Source organism: Ictalurus punctatus, chromosome 1, assembly GCF_001660625.3.
Source record: "Ictalurus punctatus breed USDA103 chromosome 1, Coco_2.0, whole genome shotgun sequence".
Taxonomy (NCBI): Eukaryota; Metazoa; Chordata; class Actinopteri; order Siluriformes; family Ictaluridae; genus Ictalurus; species Ictalurus punctatus.
This window is the reverse complement of record NC_030416.2, coordinates 9,792,363-9,807,154: the sequence shown is the minus strand read 5'-3', so window position 1 is coordinate 9,807,154 and position 14,792 is coordinate 9,792,363. Positions and strand designations below refer to the sequence as shown.

General features: G+C 40.6%; 1 protein-coding gene across 2 annotated transcripts; it reads left to right on the top strand.

The window, feature by feature from the left end:
* The first annotated feature begins 1,833 nt into the window (after window positions 1–1,833).
* On the top strand, window positions 1,834–12,794 carry c1h1orf43 (chromosome 1 C1orf43 homolog). Of its 2 annotated transcripts, NM_001201187.1 has the most exon segments (8): window positions 1,972–2,056; window positions 2,330–2,431; window positions 2,542–2,650; window positions 2,821–3,084; window positions 5,246–5,299; window positions 7,777–7,943; window positions 9,862–9,920; window positions 11,796–12,420. In NM_001201187.1, coding segments are annotated over 8 exon segments (1,026 nt in total). In that variant the 5' UTR covers window positions 1,972–1,993; the 3' UTR covers window positions 12,004–12,420.
* Window positions 12,795–14,792: the final 1,998 nt, after the last annotated feature.

Sequence of the window (14,792 nt, the reverse complement as noted above, 5' to 3'; positions counted from 1 at the left end):
CCACAACATGATGCTGCCAATCCCATTCTTCACAGTTGGGATGGTGATAGTTTTTTCAGATTAAAAACCTCACCATTCTTCCTCCATACATAGCACTGATCATTATGGCCAAACAGTTTTTTTTTTTTATCTGACCAGAGAACACTCCTCAGTAAGGTTGGTGATCACCTGCAAATGTATATCTGGCTTTTTTAGTAGGGACTTCTTTGCTCAACAGCCTTTCAGGCCATTTCCATGTAGGACTGTCTTAATGGTGCCTATGGTTATGCATCTCAAATTTGTGAACTAGGCGATTCAATTCACACTGGTCTACAAATGTCAACCGTCAGAAAGTCCCATAACGGTACTATCTGAGCAACACTACATCTATTTAGCCATAAAAGCTGTGATTCATCTGTTACAATGCCAAAACACTAGGGTGCTAATCCGTATAAGCAGGGTTTGGCTCACTGTATGATAGATCATCATGGGCTAGAAGCCTAACCTAACCAAGTCATGCCATTCCACTCCACAAGGAATGTTGTGTCCTCATAGGCACTACTGAGAGGTCTGTCTGGACATCGCTGTGTATCTCTCCAAATCGTGCAGCAAGCTATCATTTCTTTGCTTTAGCCAATCTAAAACTTAATTAAGGTTCTTCCCATTTAATGAGTATGAAGAGGTATGTCAAGATGCAGCAAGATGTTTGCATGCACCTTTGTTAAACAAAAATCATCCATCTATCCATCTTCTATACCACTTATCCTACAAGGGAACCTGGAGCTTATCCCAGGGAGCATCGGGCACAAGGTGGGGTGCACTCTGGACAGGGTGCCAATCCATCGCAGGGCACAATCACATACACATTCACACACCCATTCATACACTACGAACACTTTAGACACGCCAATCAGCCTACCATGCATGTCTTTGGACTGGGGGAGGAAACCAGAGTTCCCCGAGGAATCCACCACAGTACGGCGAGGACATGCAAACTCTGCACACACAGGGCAGTGGCGGGAATCAAACCCCCAAACCTGGCAGTGTGAGGCGAACGTGCTAACCACTAAACTACTGCGTGCCCATTAAACAAAATTCAAGATTAGTACAAACAGTGTTCTTGGATATTAATTAGTATAACATCCCTACCTCTGGATGGAGCTCTCATCAACTGGAGGCTGCATTCTGCCACTGAGGACGACCCCAAGCAGTGCAGCCTGGAGACTGCTTAGGATGGTAACGCTTGAAGTACCATGAAAATGGTTTTGGACCTTGATTCCACATGGACATTGTCGCTGTGGTTGCTGGTACTATGGTTTCTGCTTATCATCCTCATATCATCTTAGGGAGTTTTCCCCCACCGCCGTCGCTACCGGCTTGCCCAATAGGGATAAATTCACACACATACAATCTGTATCCTGTATATGTTTCTATAAAGCTGCTTTGAGACACTGTCCATTGTTAAAAGCGCAATACAAATAAAAACTGAATTGAATTGAATAACACGCATAGCTGAATTCTTGCACTGTTTGCTGGAGTACTACATAAAGCCTTTTCGGCTTTTAATAGTTAGACCAGTGGCTGATGCATAATATGATTAATATGGTTAATAATATTATGGCTTTGGTTATAATTAATATGGTTAGTATGGTTTTGTGATTGACTTTCACTATGTGTTATGTGATGGCCTAACCATAACCCTATCGATAAAAGCTGTAACCCTACTTTTGACAAGATTTGCCTACTTGTCACGCCCCTGGCTGTAGTTTTAGCTCTCCAGCCCAATAGGTGGTGCTGTGAATAACTTTAATCGGTCGCGAAGAAGAAGAAGAAGAGGAAGAAGCGGACAAAGCACATCACGTGACCGGATCTTCGGCTGTTTGTCAACAATGTAGGAGCGTCCGCTCCGGAAAGCGGGCGCAGTTGTTGCGACGTTTCAAATCAGAAATAGATTATTTGGAAATTTGAACGCCGTAGTTTGTTTTGAATGAGGGTTGGGTAACTATTTGCGAAAATGAACGAAAACTCGCCGCTCTCGGGAGTAAATGTAGTGCTGGTTATGGCCTACGGGAGCTTGGTAAGGAACTAGCTAGCTAGGTGGCTAACAGGCCATGGGCTAATGTGTGTGTGTGTGTGTGTGTGTGTGTGTGTGTGTGTGCGCGTGTGTGCGTGCGCGCGCTATTTTAAGAGCAAACATTAAAAATGAAAAGCAAATACATAGGCATTTCTATTCTACTAAAGGGTAGTGTCCATAGAGAAATGGGATGAGTGTTGAGTTCTGAGCGGGTCAGTGAAGAGCAGCACGGCTAAGCTAGCATTTGAATGATGTCCTCTCTCGTGTGTGTTTCAGGTGTTTGTGTTGTTGTTTATCTTTGTGAAGAGGCAGATTATGCGGTTTGCTGTGAAGTCCCGCAGAGGACCGCACGTCCCGGTGGGACACAACGCCCCAAGGGTGAAGGAGCTGCCACACCTTACTGACTGCTCTGTTGGAGCATTAATGATAATAATAATATTAATAATAATAATAATAATAAATGAGCTGTTTTATTGCCCTGTTTCCAGGAACTCAAAGAGGAGATTGAGTCTCGGCTGTCTAAAGTGAATAACATCCGCTATGAGCCACGGCTGCTGTCACAGGATGATGACCGGCTGAAGCATCGTGGGCAGAATGGTGAGAAAGCATTTGCTCCGGCCTGAAACATATTACGTGTGTTTTGTTTGTTTTTTAATATTGAAACATTATTGTTATTTCTGTGAGAAGTCAGTGGCCGTTTGCCACGCTGAAGTCACATAGAAACATCCATCCATCCATCCATTTTTTGTACCGCTTATCCTACACAGGGTCGGGGGAAGTCTGGAGCCTGTCCCAGGGAACTCGGGGCACAAGGCGCAGGACACCCTGGACAGAGTGCCAACCCATCGCAGGGCACAATTGCACACACCCATTCACATTCACACACTATGGACTCCAATCAGCCTACAACACATGTCTTTGGACTGGGGGAGGAAACCGGAGTACCCGGAGGAAACCCCAGAAGCACGGGGGGGACATGCAGACTCCGCTCGCACAGGGCGGAGGCATGAATCGAACCCCCAACCACGGAGGTGTGAGGCAAATGTGATAACCACTAAGCCAGCGTAAACCCCCACATGGAAACATTATTAGTAGCGATGCACCGATACTAAATTTCTCTACCGATAACCGATTATTCCGAGTGATATCGGCCGATACTGATAGTTCTGTCTTTTATGCCTTCTTTTAAATTAATAATAATTAATTCCGCAATTCTGAAAGAAATAAAAATAAAAACTTTATTGAGTATAAAGTTGTTTCACTGTAACTGGTCTCAAAAACAGAAAACACATTACTCTAATTAACATTAACACATGAACTAAATTCTGAAGATTAAAGTAAGATTTCTTAACTTATTGAATGTTATTAATTCATATTAACATTGACTGAATTCTAAAAAACCTCCCGTTAGTCTCACATTCACTCCCCACAAACAACATTCTACTTCATCACTGACATCAAACTGGTAATATATCAACTGTTTTTTTTTTTATATATTAACATTAACTGAATATGAGATATACTACTGTACAAATATATTTTTCTGTGCAATATATTCTTTTTTTTTTTCCAACTCATCTTCATTTAAATCTTTCAACAGTGTACTGGCCCTTTAATTCAGGGCGAGCAGCTCGTCAAAATATAAATTTTAAATTAGACTCGACGTCGAAACTCCCGCTTCACTGCTGCAGCGTCCAGTGTAAAATTTTAGCAGTGCAGAGATTACAGACTGCAGTTTTGTCGTCATTCCACACAAAAGACATCATGTTTACACACAGCATGAAATCCATGTGTTTTCCCGCCCTCTTTTGATTGACAGGACATAATCGGCCCCGATCATCAGATACTTCTAAACTATCGGCCGATAGCAGGAAAAATAGCCCGATGTATCGGTCGATAAATCGGTGCATCTCTTATTATTAGTGCTATTACAGTAGTGCTTAACATGAGAGAAAAAAATTCAGTGATCTCAAACTTTATTTTTGACTTACTCGTCTAGTTGGACTGTTAATCATCCGGGGTTGAGCCCAGATTCTTCTCCATCTGAAAACGTTTAAAAATGTACATCTAAATACACTGTTTCCGTGCATTTTATTTTCTTGTATGTGAGGGCTAATTATGTAAAATAATAATAATAATATTTTTTTAATGAAAATTGGTGAAAGTTTGAAGCATGGTTTGAATTTGATTTAATTTTGATATAGTCCGCACGTGAATAATCCAGCCGCTCGAATGTCTCAAACCAGTGTCATATCAGACCTACTACCATTATTACTAGGCCTACGTGATGGAAAATTCTCTAAACCTGTTCTACACTGGCAGTTTCATGAATGAGAGTTGAAAACGGCTAACTATTCAAAGCGACTGAGTAAACTTTCTCAATCTGGTTGCAAAATCATTGCTGATGGACCTACCAGACCACTAAAATCAAAATTTTTTAGCTATCTAACATGAGACTGGGCTAGTTTGGTGTCGCTAGCCAAGGCGAGGCACAGCACGGCTAAGCTATCACTGTATGGGTTTAGCTGCTACAGTGCCATGCAGAGTACGTTATCTTTCCTTCTGCTCTGTTCATCTCATGTTCATGTAAACTGGAACTCATAGAGACATATACACTTCTTGTTTTCCTGCTCAGCATCAGAGGATGTTACTGTTTCAGTTTCAACCCCTTTACTGGTTTAAAACAAATATCTGCGTATATCCATTTTCCCTCACACTGACTGTGAGCTAGTGTTTGGCAGACTTGAGAGACTGTCAGCAAATCAGACACAAATAGTTCCACGCATTTTCCTGTAAAACCTGTCTGATTGGTCTCGCTCCCATTCAAAGAAAATATAAAATTACAACACTGCCGTCTTCTATTTACTATGACATTTAGTTACGTCGTGACAAACCGCTCCAAGTGGAGAATTATTCAGGGCTAAAGGAAAAAAATCTTAAGAGCTACAGCCCCTAATGCCCAGGCCAGATTACAACCCTGGTTCACACAGCTTGGAAAACAGTAAGATAATGGCTTCCAGCTGCAAATGATTATCCCTGCTTGATATTTATAACTCTCCTACTCTGAAACAGCTGAGCACCTGACTGAAACTGTGGAAAAACAAACATCGCAGTGATGGTGATCTATGAACGGATTTAGGCTATAAACCGCCTCTAATATGTTATACCCTGTGTGTGTGTGTGTGTTTGCAGGCTGTTATAACTACCTGTACAGAATGCAAGCACTGGATGCCATCAGAGACACTGGTAAGAGTCTATTTTATATCTCGGGCTTTGGTTTAAATTTTAAGTTCACCGAAATTGTTTGCTCCTGTGAGTGGTGTTTAGTCGGTCAGGAATTTGGCTGCATGTCCTTCATGTTAGCTCTCACTGCAGGTCCTTCAGGTGTATTTTTATTTAAGAAACGATATTAGTATTTCATAACTACGTTAAATAAGTTAATACTGTACCAATATGACAAATAGTTGTACTTGCACTCGTTTCTACATGCCTTTATTTAAAACCTAATTCTGTTGTTCAAGTTAGAACAGTGTTGAGTCAGTTTAAAGGAAAACAAGTGCATCTAGAAATAAATAACGTGTTCTGGGGGGGAGGGGGTCTTAACGTCTGTACGGCATGTTTGTTGGATAATTTTGTGTTCTTATGATCAAGACAAACATTTTGGATCCGAATTCATGGACAACTGGGTTCCTTGCCAGAGGGTTCACAAACTTTCATGAGCACTCCGGGGAAGTGCAAACTTCCAGTTTGAACCGAAAGAGCTTTTGCTTATTGTTCTGCTTTATTAGGTTACTCTTCATTAAATAGAGACATTAGATGCAGTTGAAAAAGCCTGCTAGGTTTAACGGGGACCCCGATGCATTGTGACAACATTTTAGTAACGCTAACTCGGAGCATTAGAAACATCCAGTGGTTCCCGAGCACATCGTTAAAACCAGGATGTGTTAGGGCTGCACGATTATGGCCAAAATGATAATCCCAATTATTTCGATCAATATTGAGATCACGATTATTTCATTGATTTTAGGGACAGCATATTTTTTATTGTACTTTCACATTTAGATAAACAGACCGCTGCTTTCACCTCTGTGTTGTGCTACATTCCTGCTAATGTACAAATCTTTGCATCAAATTACACTGGTCCTTAAAGTGCATCATCACGTAGAAGCAAAATATAAATAGAATTGTACCCAAAATATAGGATGAGTAAAAATAAAAATGCCGTCAACCAAATGAAAATATGTGATCAAATATAACAATACGCAACCAAATGAAAACGATTCAGGCGAATGCAGAAAAGGCAGTAACAGTGTTTACAGGAGGAGAGACGCAAGGCAGTTTCTTTGAGGAGCGCTTGTGAACCTAATTACAAAAATTTAGGAGCACAGTTGAAGTTTTTTTATTTTATTATTATTATTATTATTTTTAGAGATGGTTAACATTAATGTGCCACAATATAACACACAAGTAGGCATGAGAACATGAGCTGGTCAATTATGACAGAATTTAGGAACATAGTGTGAGCCATGACACATTAATTTACCTTCTGATAAACTAAATGTAATATTTTCAGTTCATTTTACAGACCGTATGCAAAAAAACAACCGTTAACCTGTTCCACCTTAGAAACAAATACAATAAACATCAATGTTGAGTGTTTGAAGTCTGCTCCTCTTAAATATATTTAAAGCTACACTATTAGACATTTTCCACTGTCATGGTTCTGGGCTGGAGTCAGTTCTCGAACCGCCCTGCGTATATTGTCTATATATCTGAATAATCTCATATAGGATGTGATTGGGTGAATTCATTTACCCGTCAGATGGGAAGTGCTTTAGTTTAATGTTCATTACAGATGCTCCGATCAGTATTTTTATACCAATAGATACCAGTCTCTTTTTTTTTTTTTTGTTTAAGCTTTAATCAGGAGGTCTGTCATAAACAGTTAAATGTAAGCTCTCTGCTCATGGTCACTGTTAATGGAGTTAAAATAATAGCAATGAGAAATACTGTTGGTTACTTGATAAATAAACAAGCATAAAATATTTCTTTTTAAATATCTTAAACAATAGAGCGTCCTAATTAAAAGTAGACTAACACAAAAATGATCCATATTAGGAAAAAGACTAATAGCTTTCTAAGGAAATAGCGAACTAAGCTTAATGTCAAATTGATATTAAATGCAACCCGTAGTAATTGAACATTATTTCATTTCTCATTTTATTTATATTTTTTGAAGTTATTGTCTTAAAGTTATTGAAGTTAGTTATTGAAGTTATGGTCGCACTGTAGGGCCCTCAGTTTATCTGCAAAGTTTTTTCCTGTTCGTTGTGATGATGTTTAATGTCCCCGACAACCTCTGTAGTGCCATTTAGCATCGTGATTTCCTCTCAGCGAAACTGGCCGCTCGAGCGCTAAAATGCTAACCCCATTTCCGGGTTTGGCATTACAATATGACGTCATCCCTGCGTCGCACTATGTGATTGGCTGTAAGTGTAGGAAGCGCTTGATTTGATCTGCAGCGGAGATTTCTATGAGCGGAGGACGAACTTTAAACGTCAATATCGCAGTCGATCATGTTCATTTAATCGTGAGCAGTCAAAATCGTAATGGCGATCGATATTCGATTAATTGTGCAGCCCTAAGATGTGTGCAGTGATGTGTGCAACTTCACTTCCGTTGTGTCCGATTTGCTTTGTCATCGTCATCTCTCACCCGCGCAGGTGTCATTTCTCCTGATCTGGCCCGCAGCCCCAGTGCTCTGACCGGCCCCTGCTACAGGAAGTGGCTGCTGGACCTGCGCAACACTCACTCGCTGATCAAAGCCAGCCACAGCAGCCTCATCGACCGCCTGCTGGAGGGCTACGAGAATGCTCGTCACGGCACTGCGGTGTGTGTGTGTGTGTGTGTGTGTGTGTGTGTGTGTGTGTGTGTGTGTGTGTGTGTGTGTGTGTGTGTGTGAGAGAGAGAGAAGCCTCATTATTAAATAAACTAGAAGGAACCCTATGAGGGGAAGGGGTACATATAGCAGCACTGGCTAATATCTTATGTGAGTGAGTACGCGTAGATAGATTGAATATATTGGCACAAGCGCATTGTTTCCTGTTCATATTCCATTTCATAAAAGATAGTAATATTCCACCATAACTCTTTGGGTTACAGTTATCAGGGCACTATTTTGCATTCTTTTCTAATTTTATATAACGCTTTCCATTACAAATTATATTATAACTCGAGGGAGAAGTTGAATCTCTGAAATGTTGACATGAATTTCTTCGTATTAGTAAGAATTTCGTGGTATTTGGTACGTCCCCTTTTTGCTGTAATGACCGCATGAACTCGAGCCGGCACGGACTCCACAAGTTTGCTCAAAACCATTGATCCGTTTTAGATCAAATCTATTGGCGTGCCGTCCGAACACGTGCTTCAGTAGAAGAGATTAGACATGAGGAACATGCGACTTTTTGTACAAAGCAGTTAACATGGGCAATATCACTAATTTGCTTATATTTAAATAAGGACCTAGAAATAGTGCAGAATCTTGAATAGTAAATATTCAAGAAACCGAACATTTGTTTTCTTTGTTTAAAAATTTTCAAAATTTTAGAATTTTTGTGTTTATTTCCAATTATAAATTAGGGGGGGGGATCCCAGGTTTTCAGTGTGCTCTCAGATTTTTGGTCCTCTCTGTATGTGCTGTTCACATAGAAGATGAGTCTGTTTCGCTATTTCTGTGCATGTGAAACAAAAGTAATCTGAAACCACCTTTGAAGTGATAATCTGGGAGAGGCTGTGTGGCACATGGTGATGATTTGACACCCGCATTAATACATCAACTTTGTTTTGGTCCTAGTATATTTAGCTCTTTTTGTTTGTTTGTTTGTTTCTCTGTGCTGTTGGAGTTCATCCATTTATTGATTAAAATTACTGCTCAGTTTTGGGCTTTTTTCATTTTAATGGTCACATTGAACAATTTCTTTGACGTATTGTTTGGAATACTGCTTGTAGTTGTGATATGCAAGAACTACAGGCTTTCCTGAGCTTAAAATATGTTTGTATTTGTATGCATCTCCAAACAAGTGTCTTTCACTAGCTAGCAGTGTTTCAGCACGCGTACATGACCGCACATCTGTCACGTGATTGTTCACATGCTCTCTTGCGGCTCTTCTGTATATCTGGAGATGAGCGCTGTGTCTCTCTTTAAAACCTGTAGTGGACGTGATTGTTGTCACTGAGCTGCTTCTCAAAACCAAATCTATGACCTTGCTTTTAAAAGTATTTGCTAATGTGGGAAATTCATACAGCTGGTAAACAAAACAGACCTTTGGGGAGGTTTATGAAGTTTCTAAAATCGTAACGCTTTCTGTAATAGAACAACCGTTAGTTTGTACTCAGTAATGGACTAGAATAGTACGTGAGTATGCAGTGTGAGACACGATGTTAGTTTGTGTTCAGTTGGGAACACGCACAAACGATGCACAAAATGACGGCAAGCTAGCCAAGGCAAGGCAGCTATACCACTTTAGTGAAATATATTGATGGTGTCTTAAAGTCATCGTATGTTACTGGCAAATAATCAACATTGGCCAAAACCTGATATTTTTTCATTGGCTGTTTGTCAGATTCAGCCTCAGTGAGATATGATGGGTTTCCAAGCTCGACATCTATATATGAATTAATTAGGGTTTTAATTATTACTAACCATCATTAATTATAGGCAGCTATTTACCTTCTGTCAGACTGTGTTATACTGTTTCTTATACTTAAGTAAGAAATCAGTGGGGTTTTTTTTTTTTTTTTCTCGGCAGGTCTTCGGCGAAGCTGAATTCCTCAAATACAAAGAAGACTTGGCCGAGCTGGCTGCCATGTAAGTGCGCTTCTCTTTGTCTGTTTCTCAGCTGCACACAGTATCGAGCTGCAATTGCATTGGCGAGTGCAGTAATAGAACGGCTGTAAGGCCGAACCGAATACTATTTCCAAAAAGGTCGGCCTGTAGTTATTTTCATTCCATCACCAAATGGTTGCGTGGTAGCGTGTGCAGGATCATCCTGAAAAAAAATGTAAGTCATTATGTGAACATTAGAGCTGCTGAGAGCTGCGCAGGGCTGTGAAGGTGACGAACATGGTGTACCAGTCGGAGAGAATGTCTTTTCAATATGCGTAACTGCTGAAACACATACGTGTAACACATTTTTGTAATACTTATAGGAGGTAAAGATCACTTATAGGACAGAAGAGACTTCTTTTTATATACAAGGCAGATTTTTTTTTTTTTTTTTACCGATACTGGGACTAAACGCTGCATTCAAGTAGGAAGTTGGAACTTGGATTTACATCATTTTCAACCTCCTTGCATCAAAAGGGAACTGTATAGTCAGCGTTATAGCTAACATGTTTGCATGATGATAGATCTAAGGCAAGTATTTGTGTATATACTAGAGGTCGGCCGAGAGTGGATTTTAAGTCAGGCAGCCTGCCGATAACCGATTAATCAACCGATAGTTTTTCAAATTGATATTGAATGAAACCGTAACACACAAAGTAAAATGTTGCTGAACTTTATTACAAAATTCAACAGCACTGACTGTACCGTGAAAGTGTATGGTTCTTTTTAAAAATATAAATATTAAGTAAATCAAATATATGTACATCCAAACTGAACCAAAAAGTTTTAACACTACAAATAACAATTAAAAATAGACATCCAAAAGAAATCAAAAAACACTTCAAATAACACAACAAATATTTTTTTTATTTTGCCTCTAGAGGCCGCTCTGGTACTGTATAATGACAGCGGACCCTTCTCAGCCAGGAAAAACTATCACTATAGCAATCGCTAATCGGTGCCGATTAATCGGCAGAACCGATCAATTGGTCGATCTCTATTATATAAAGCAACTTTTTTTAAAAAGAAAAATTTAAGAACCGTTCATGTTCTTGGTAGCCATGTTGATTTGATGTCACTTGCTGAACTCGTAATTTTGTAGAACCCCTTGAGTTTCCGAGAAGGAATTCTGAGTTGAGTGGGCATTTTCTGTAGTTTTTTCCAGTCAGCGGTCTTTAAATAGTCGAATGCAGCAAAAGACAGAATTTCAATTCAGCTCTCTTTAGTTTTATTTGTAGATAGATTTGAAAGATCTGGAGAGATTCTGTATGGAGGAACGGCCTCAGATCCCTTGCCATGTATTCTCCAACCTCATCAGGCATTATAGGAGAAGACTCAGAGCTGTTATCTTGGCAACGGGAGGTAGCAGAAAGTATTGACTGAAAGGGTGCCAATAATTGTTGCACACCTGTATTATTTATATATTAGTTTGCATTTGGTTGATATCCATGACAGCAGAGTATTTTTGTGAATTTTTTGAAGAAAAGATCAAAAGGTTAAACAATAACGACAAATTTTCACAGCCTTCTTTGCTCATATTTACCAAGGGTGCCAATATTAGTGGAGAGCACTGTATGTCTCTACTGAGCAAGCCAGAGGCAACAGTGGCCAGGAAAACTCCCTCAACATAAGGAAGAAAGCTTATAAAGAGCAAACTTGGGGGGAACCCGTCCTGTTCAGGGTGATATCGGATAGCAGCAGTACTTGGGTACGCATCTGCAGTATCCAGTTGAGATTAAGACTGAAGACAGGGTGTCCATGTGAGATCTTCCAAAACAGCAGAGTTCTTCCGTCTCTAATACACCCGCGCGCGCACACACGCACTGACCCATGATTGTCTTCTATTTGCTTTCACAGTGTAAAGGTGCACGGCAGCTCCAACAGCCTGAACCAGCAGCACCAGTCGGCAGCTAAAGACCTGACGAGCTCGCCTGGCCCGTCCTCCGCCTCCACCATCCAGGTGACGTACCTGCCCTCCTCAGGTCAGCGCAGCAAGAGACCCAAACACTTCCTAGAGCTCAAGAACTTCAAAGACAACTATAATACACTGGAGAGCACGTTATAGGAACCCGTGCACTTGTCCGGTCAGAGACACGCTAGGCCTGACATTGACGATGGACTGGCCTCGGTGTAGTGGAGAGGACTCGGCTGACTGCGGCATGGAGTGGAGGATGAGTGTCAAAGACTGAACCTGGGGCTCCTTCAAACCTCAGTGACTTACAGAATAGAGAGGAACAAACACAGACAGGCCAAAAGGAGACCGGTCTGTGCGACGGTGACGAGCCGAAAACCCGTCTTTGGGAGACAATTTTAGAAGATAGTGGGAGATAATAGTGTTAAGGTACGACTGAATTTATCGGTTAAAATGCTGTCAGTGTTACGTACTGTACTGAGGGAAAAGTCACTGCCGCTGTTTCTCAGCATTCCTTCATTCAGAGCTGCCTGTATAAACTAGAGAATAAACAAAGAGATTACAACACCTGAACAGAAAAATGCCTGACGTACTGTATACGATTTGATAAGTGATCAGGAGCTTTCAGATCCAAGCAACGGGATGAGAAAGAGCCGGATTAATGCCCTTTTAATGCTTAAGTTCATGCAATTCTTCCACAGTCAGTACGTTAATGTAGCATCTGGTAACAACTCGGAATAATACGATAGAAAGGGCAACCTAGGAGATGTGACATGCTTGTACATATGTGAAGTCCTTTTAAGTGCACTTTATTAGCAGCGTGTGTGTGTACAGGAGGAATGTAAGCATTCTGTGCTACTATGCATTTAGGCTTAGGGTCTGTGCGTATGTGACTTCACTCATGAATCGTCTCAATCAAAATTAAACCTTGTGTGTCTTTTGTACATCTCTGCTTAAAGCAATTGTTCTTCCATTTTGTTGTTGAAGACAACAAAAAGTGATCAGATATTATTTAAGATTAGACCTTAAGCAACCTGGACTCTGGTGAGAATTCAGACTGTTCATTTGGATTTAGTGCTACTAACTAGATCAACTCACACTCATCGTATTCCGGATGAGACGTTAAACCGAGGTCCTGACTCTGTGTGGTCATTAAAAATCCCAGGACACTTCTCGTAAAAGAGTAGGGGTATAACCCCGGTGTAATGGCGAAATTCCCCCATTGGCCCATCTCTGAATTAGCTACATCACGCTCTCCTCTCCACTAATAGCTGGGGTGTGGTGAGTGTTCTGGAGCACGATGGCTGCTGTCACATCATCCAGGTGGATGCTGCACACTAGTGGTGATTGAGGAGATCCCCCCATACTATGTAAAGTGGAATTATTATTATTATTATTATTATTATTATTATTATCATCATCCACTTTATTAGGAACATCTGTACACCTGCAAATTCATGCAATTGTCCAAACAGCCGTCATGTGGCATCAGCGTAATGTATAAAATCATGCAGATACAGGTCAAAAAGCTTCAGTTAATGCTCTAATCAAAAATTTGAATGAGGACAAAATGCGGTATGAGCTCGTTAGAATATTTCAGAAACTGTTGAATTACTGGGAATTTCACACACGACAGTCTCTGAGTGTACACAGAATGGTACGGGGGGAAACAAAAAAACATTCACTGACAGCACTTCTATGGGCGTAAACATCTTGTTGAGGTGGATGGGCCACAACAGCGGAAAAACCCCAGCAGGTTCTACTCCCTGTCAGCCAAAAACAGGAGTCTGAGGGTACAGTGGGCACAGGCTCAGCGAAACTGGATGGGCGACGACTGGAAAAACGTTTTTGTTAAAGGCACGAATTCATGGACCCAACCTGCCTTGTGTCAGCAGTTCAGGCTGCTGGTGATGATGGTGTGGGATATGGACAAAATGCATTATTAATATGATGTTCTTAAGAAACTGGCTTGTGTGTGTTGTATCCAATGTCATGTTTAATAGTGCAACACATCCCTGACAAACCAAGCAAGGAATTGTTCTTACCCACTAGATGGCAGTGTTTGTGTAAGTTCAGGCAGTGACTGAATACATCAGTATCTGTACCGAACGTTTTTGAAACGCTGTCAAACAATTTCTAATAAGAAGTTCAGGTCCACTATTACAGGGGTTCCCAAACTTTTCCAGGGCAAGGCCCCCCAAATGGCATTAACATTTGACCGAGGCCCCCTTTTGCAAGATGTCTTTAAAACACATTAAAAATACAGACTTGTGAATATATCCCCCTTTTTTTTAAATTAAAAATTACATCTTTACATTACATTAGGAATTGATTGTACGTGTGTGTGTGGTTGTCAGAGTGAGAAAGAGAAAACATTTATTTATTTTTCACACCAAATTGTTGAGGCGCCCCCTGGTGGCCCCCGCTTTGAAAACCACTGCACTATTATACTGACGTGGAAGCAGCTATAAGCTGTGAGTAAGAGGCTTCTTTGGGTTCTGAATCACACAAAACACAAGCAGATATGCCGAGACACTGAAAGAGTTTTATTATGGTTATTTTATTATGATTATGGTGTTTCTGAACAGGTCCATGAGCTGCTCCATTGTAATGCTTGTTTAAACACTTCTCAAAGAGTGCAAAGTCACACTTCCTTGTCTAAGAGTGATTCAAATGAGGAACTGTACAGGCTAGCCATATTTATTAATACTGTAAATTCTAGATAAGTTAACCCCCCCCCCCCCCCCCCCAAATGCTATTGGGACACCCAAATTTATTTATTTTTTATAAATACATATATAGTTAGCCTGTCAAGATAACTGCATAGACCTCTGCAATTCATAACCCATTTACAGAACCATGACGGCACCATAAATCTGAACTATCCCGAAGGTTCAAAGCTCACATCCGCAGTACCGTAAAACATGAAGCATCAAAACATA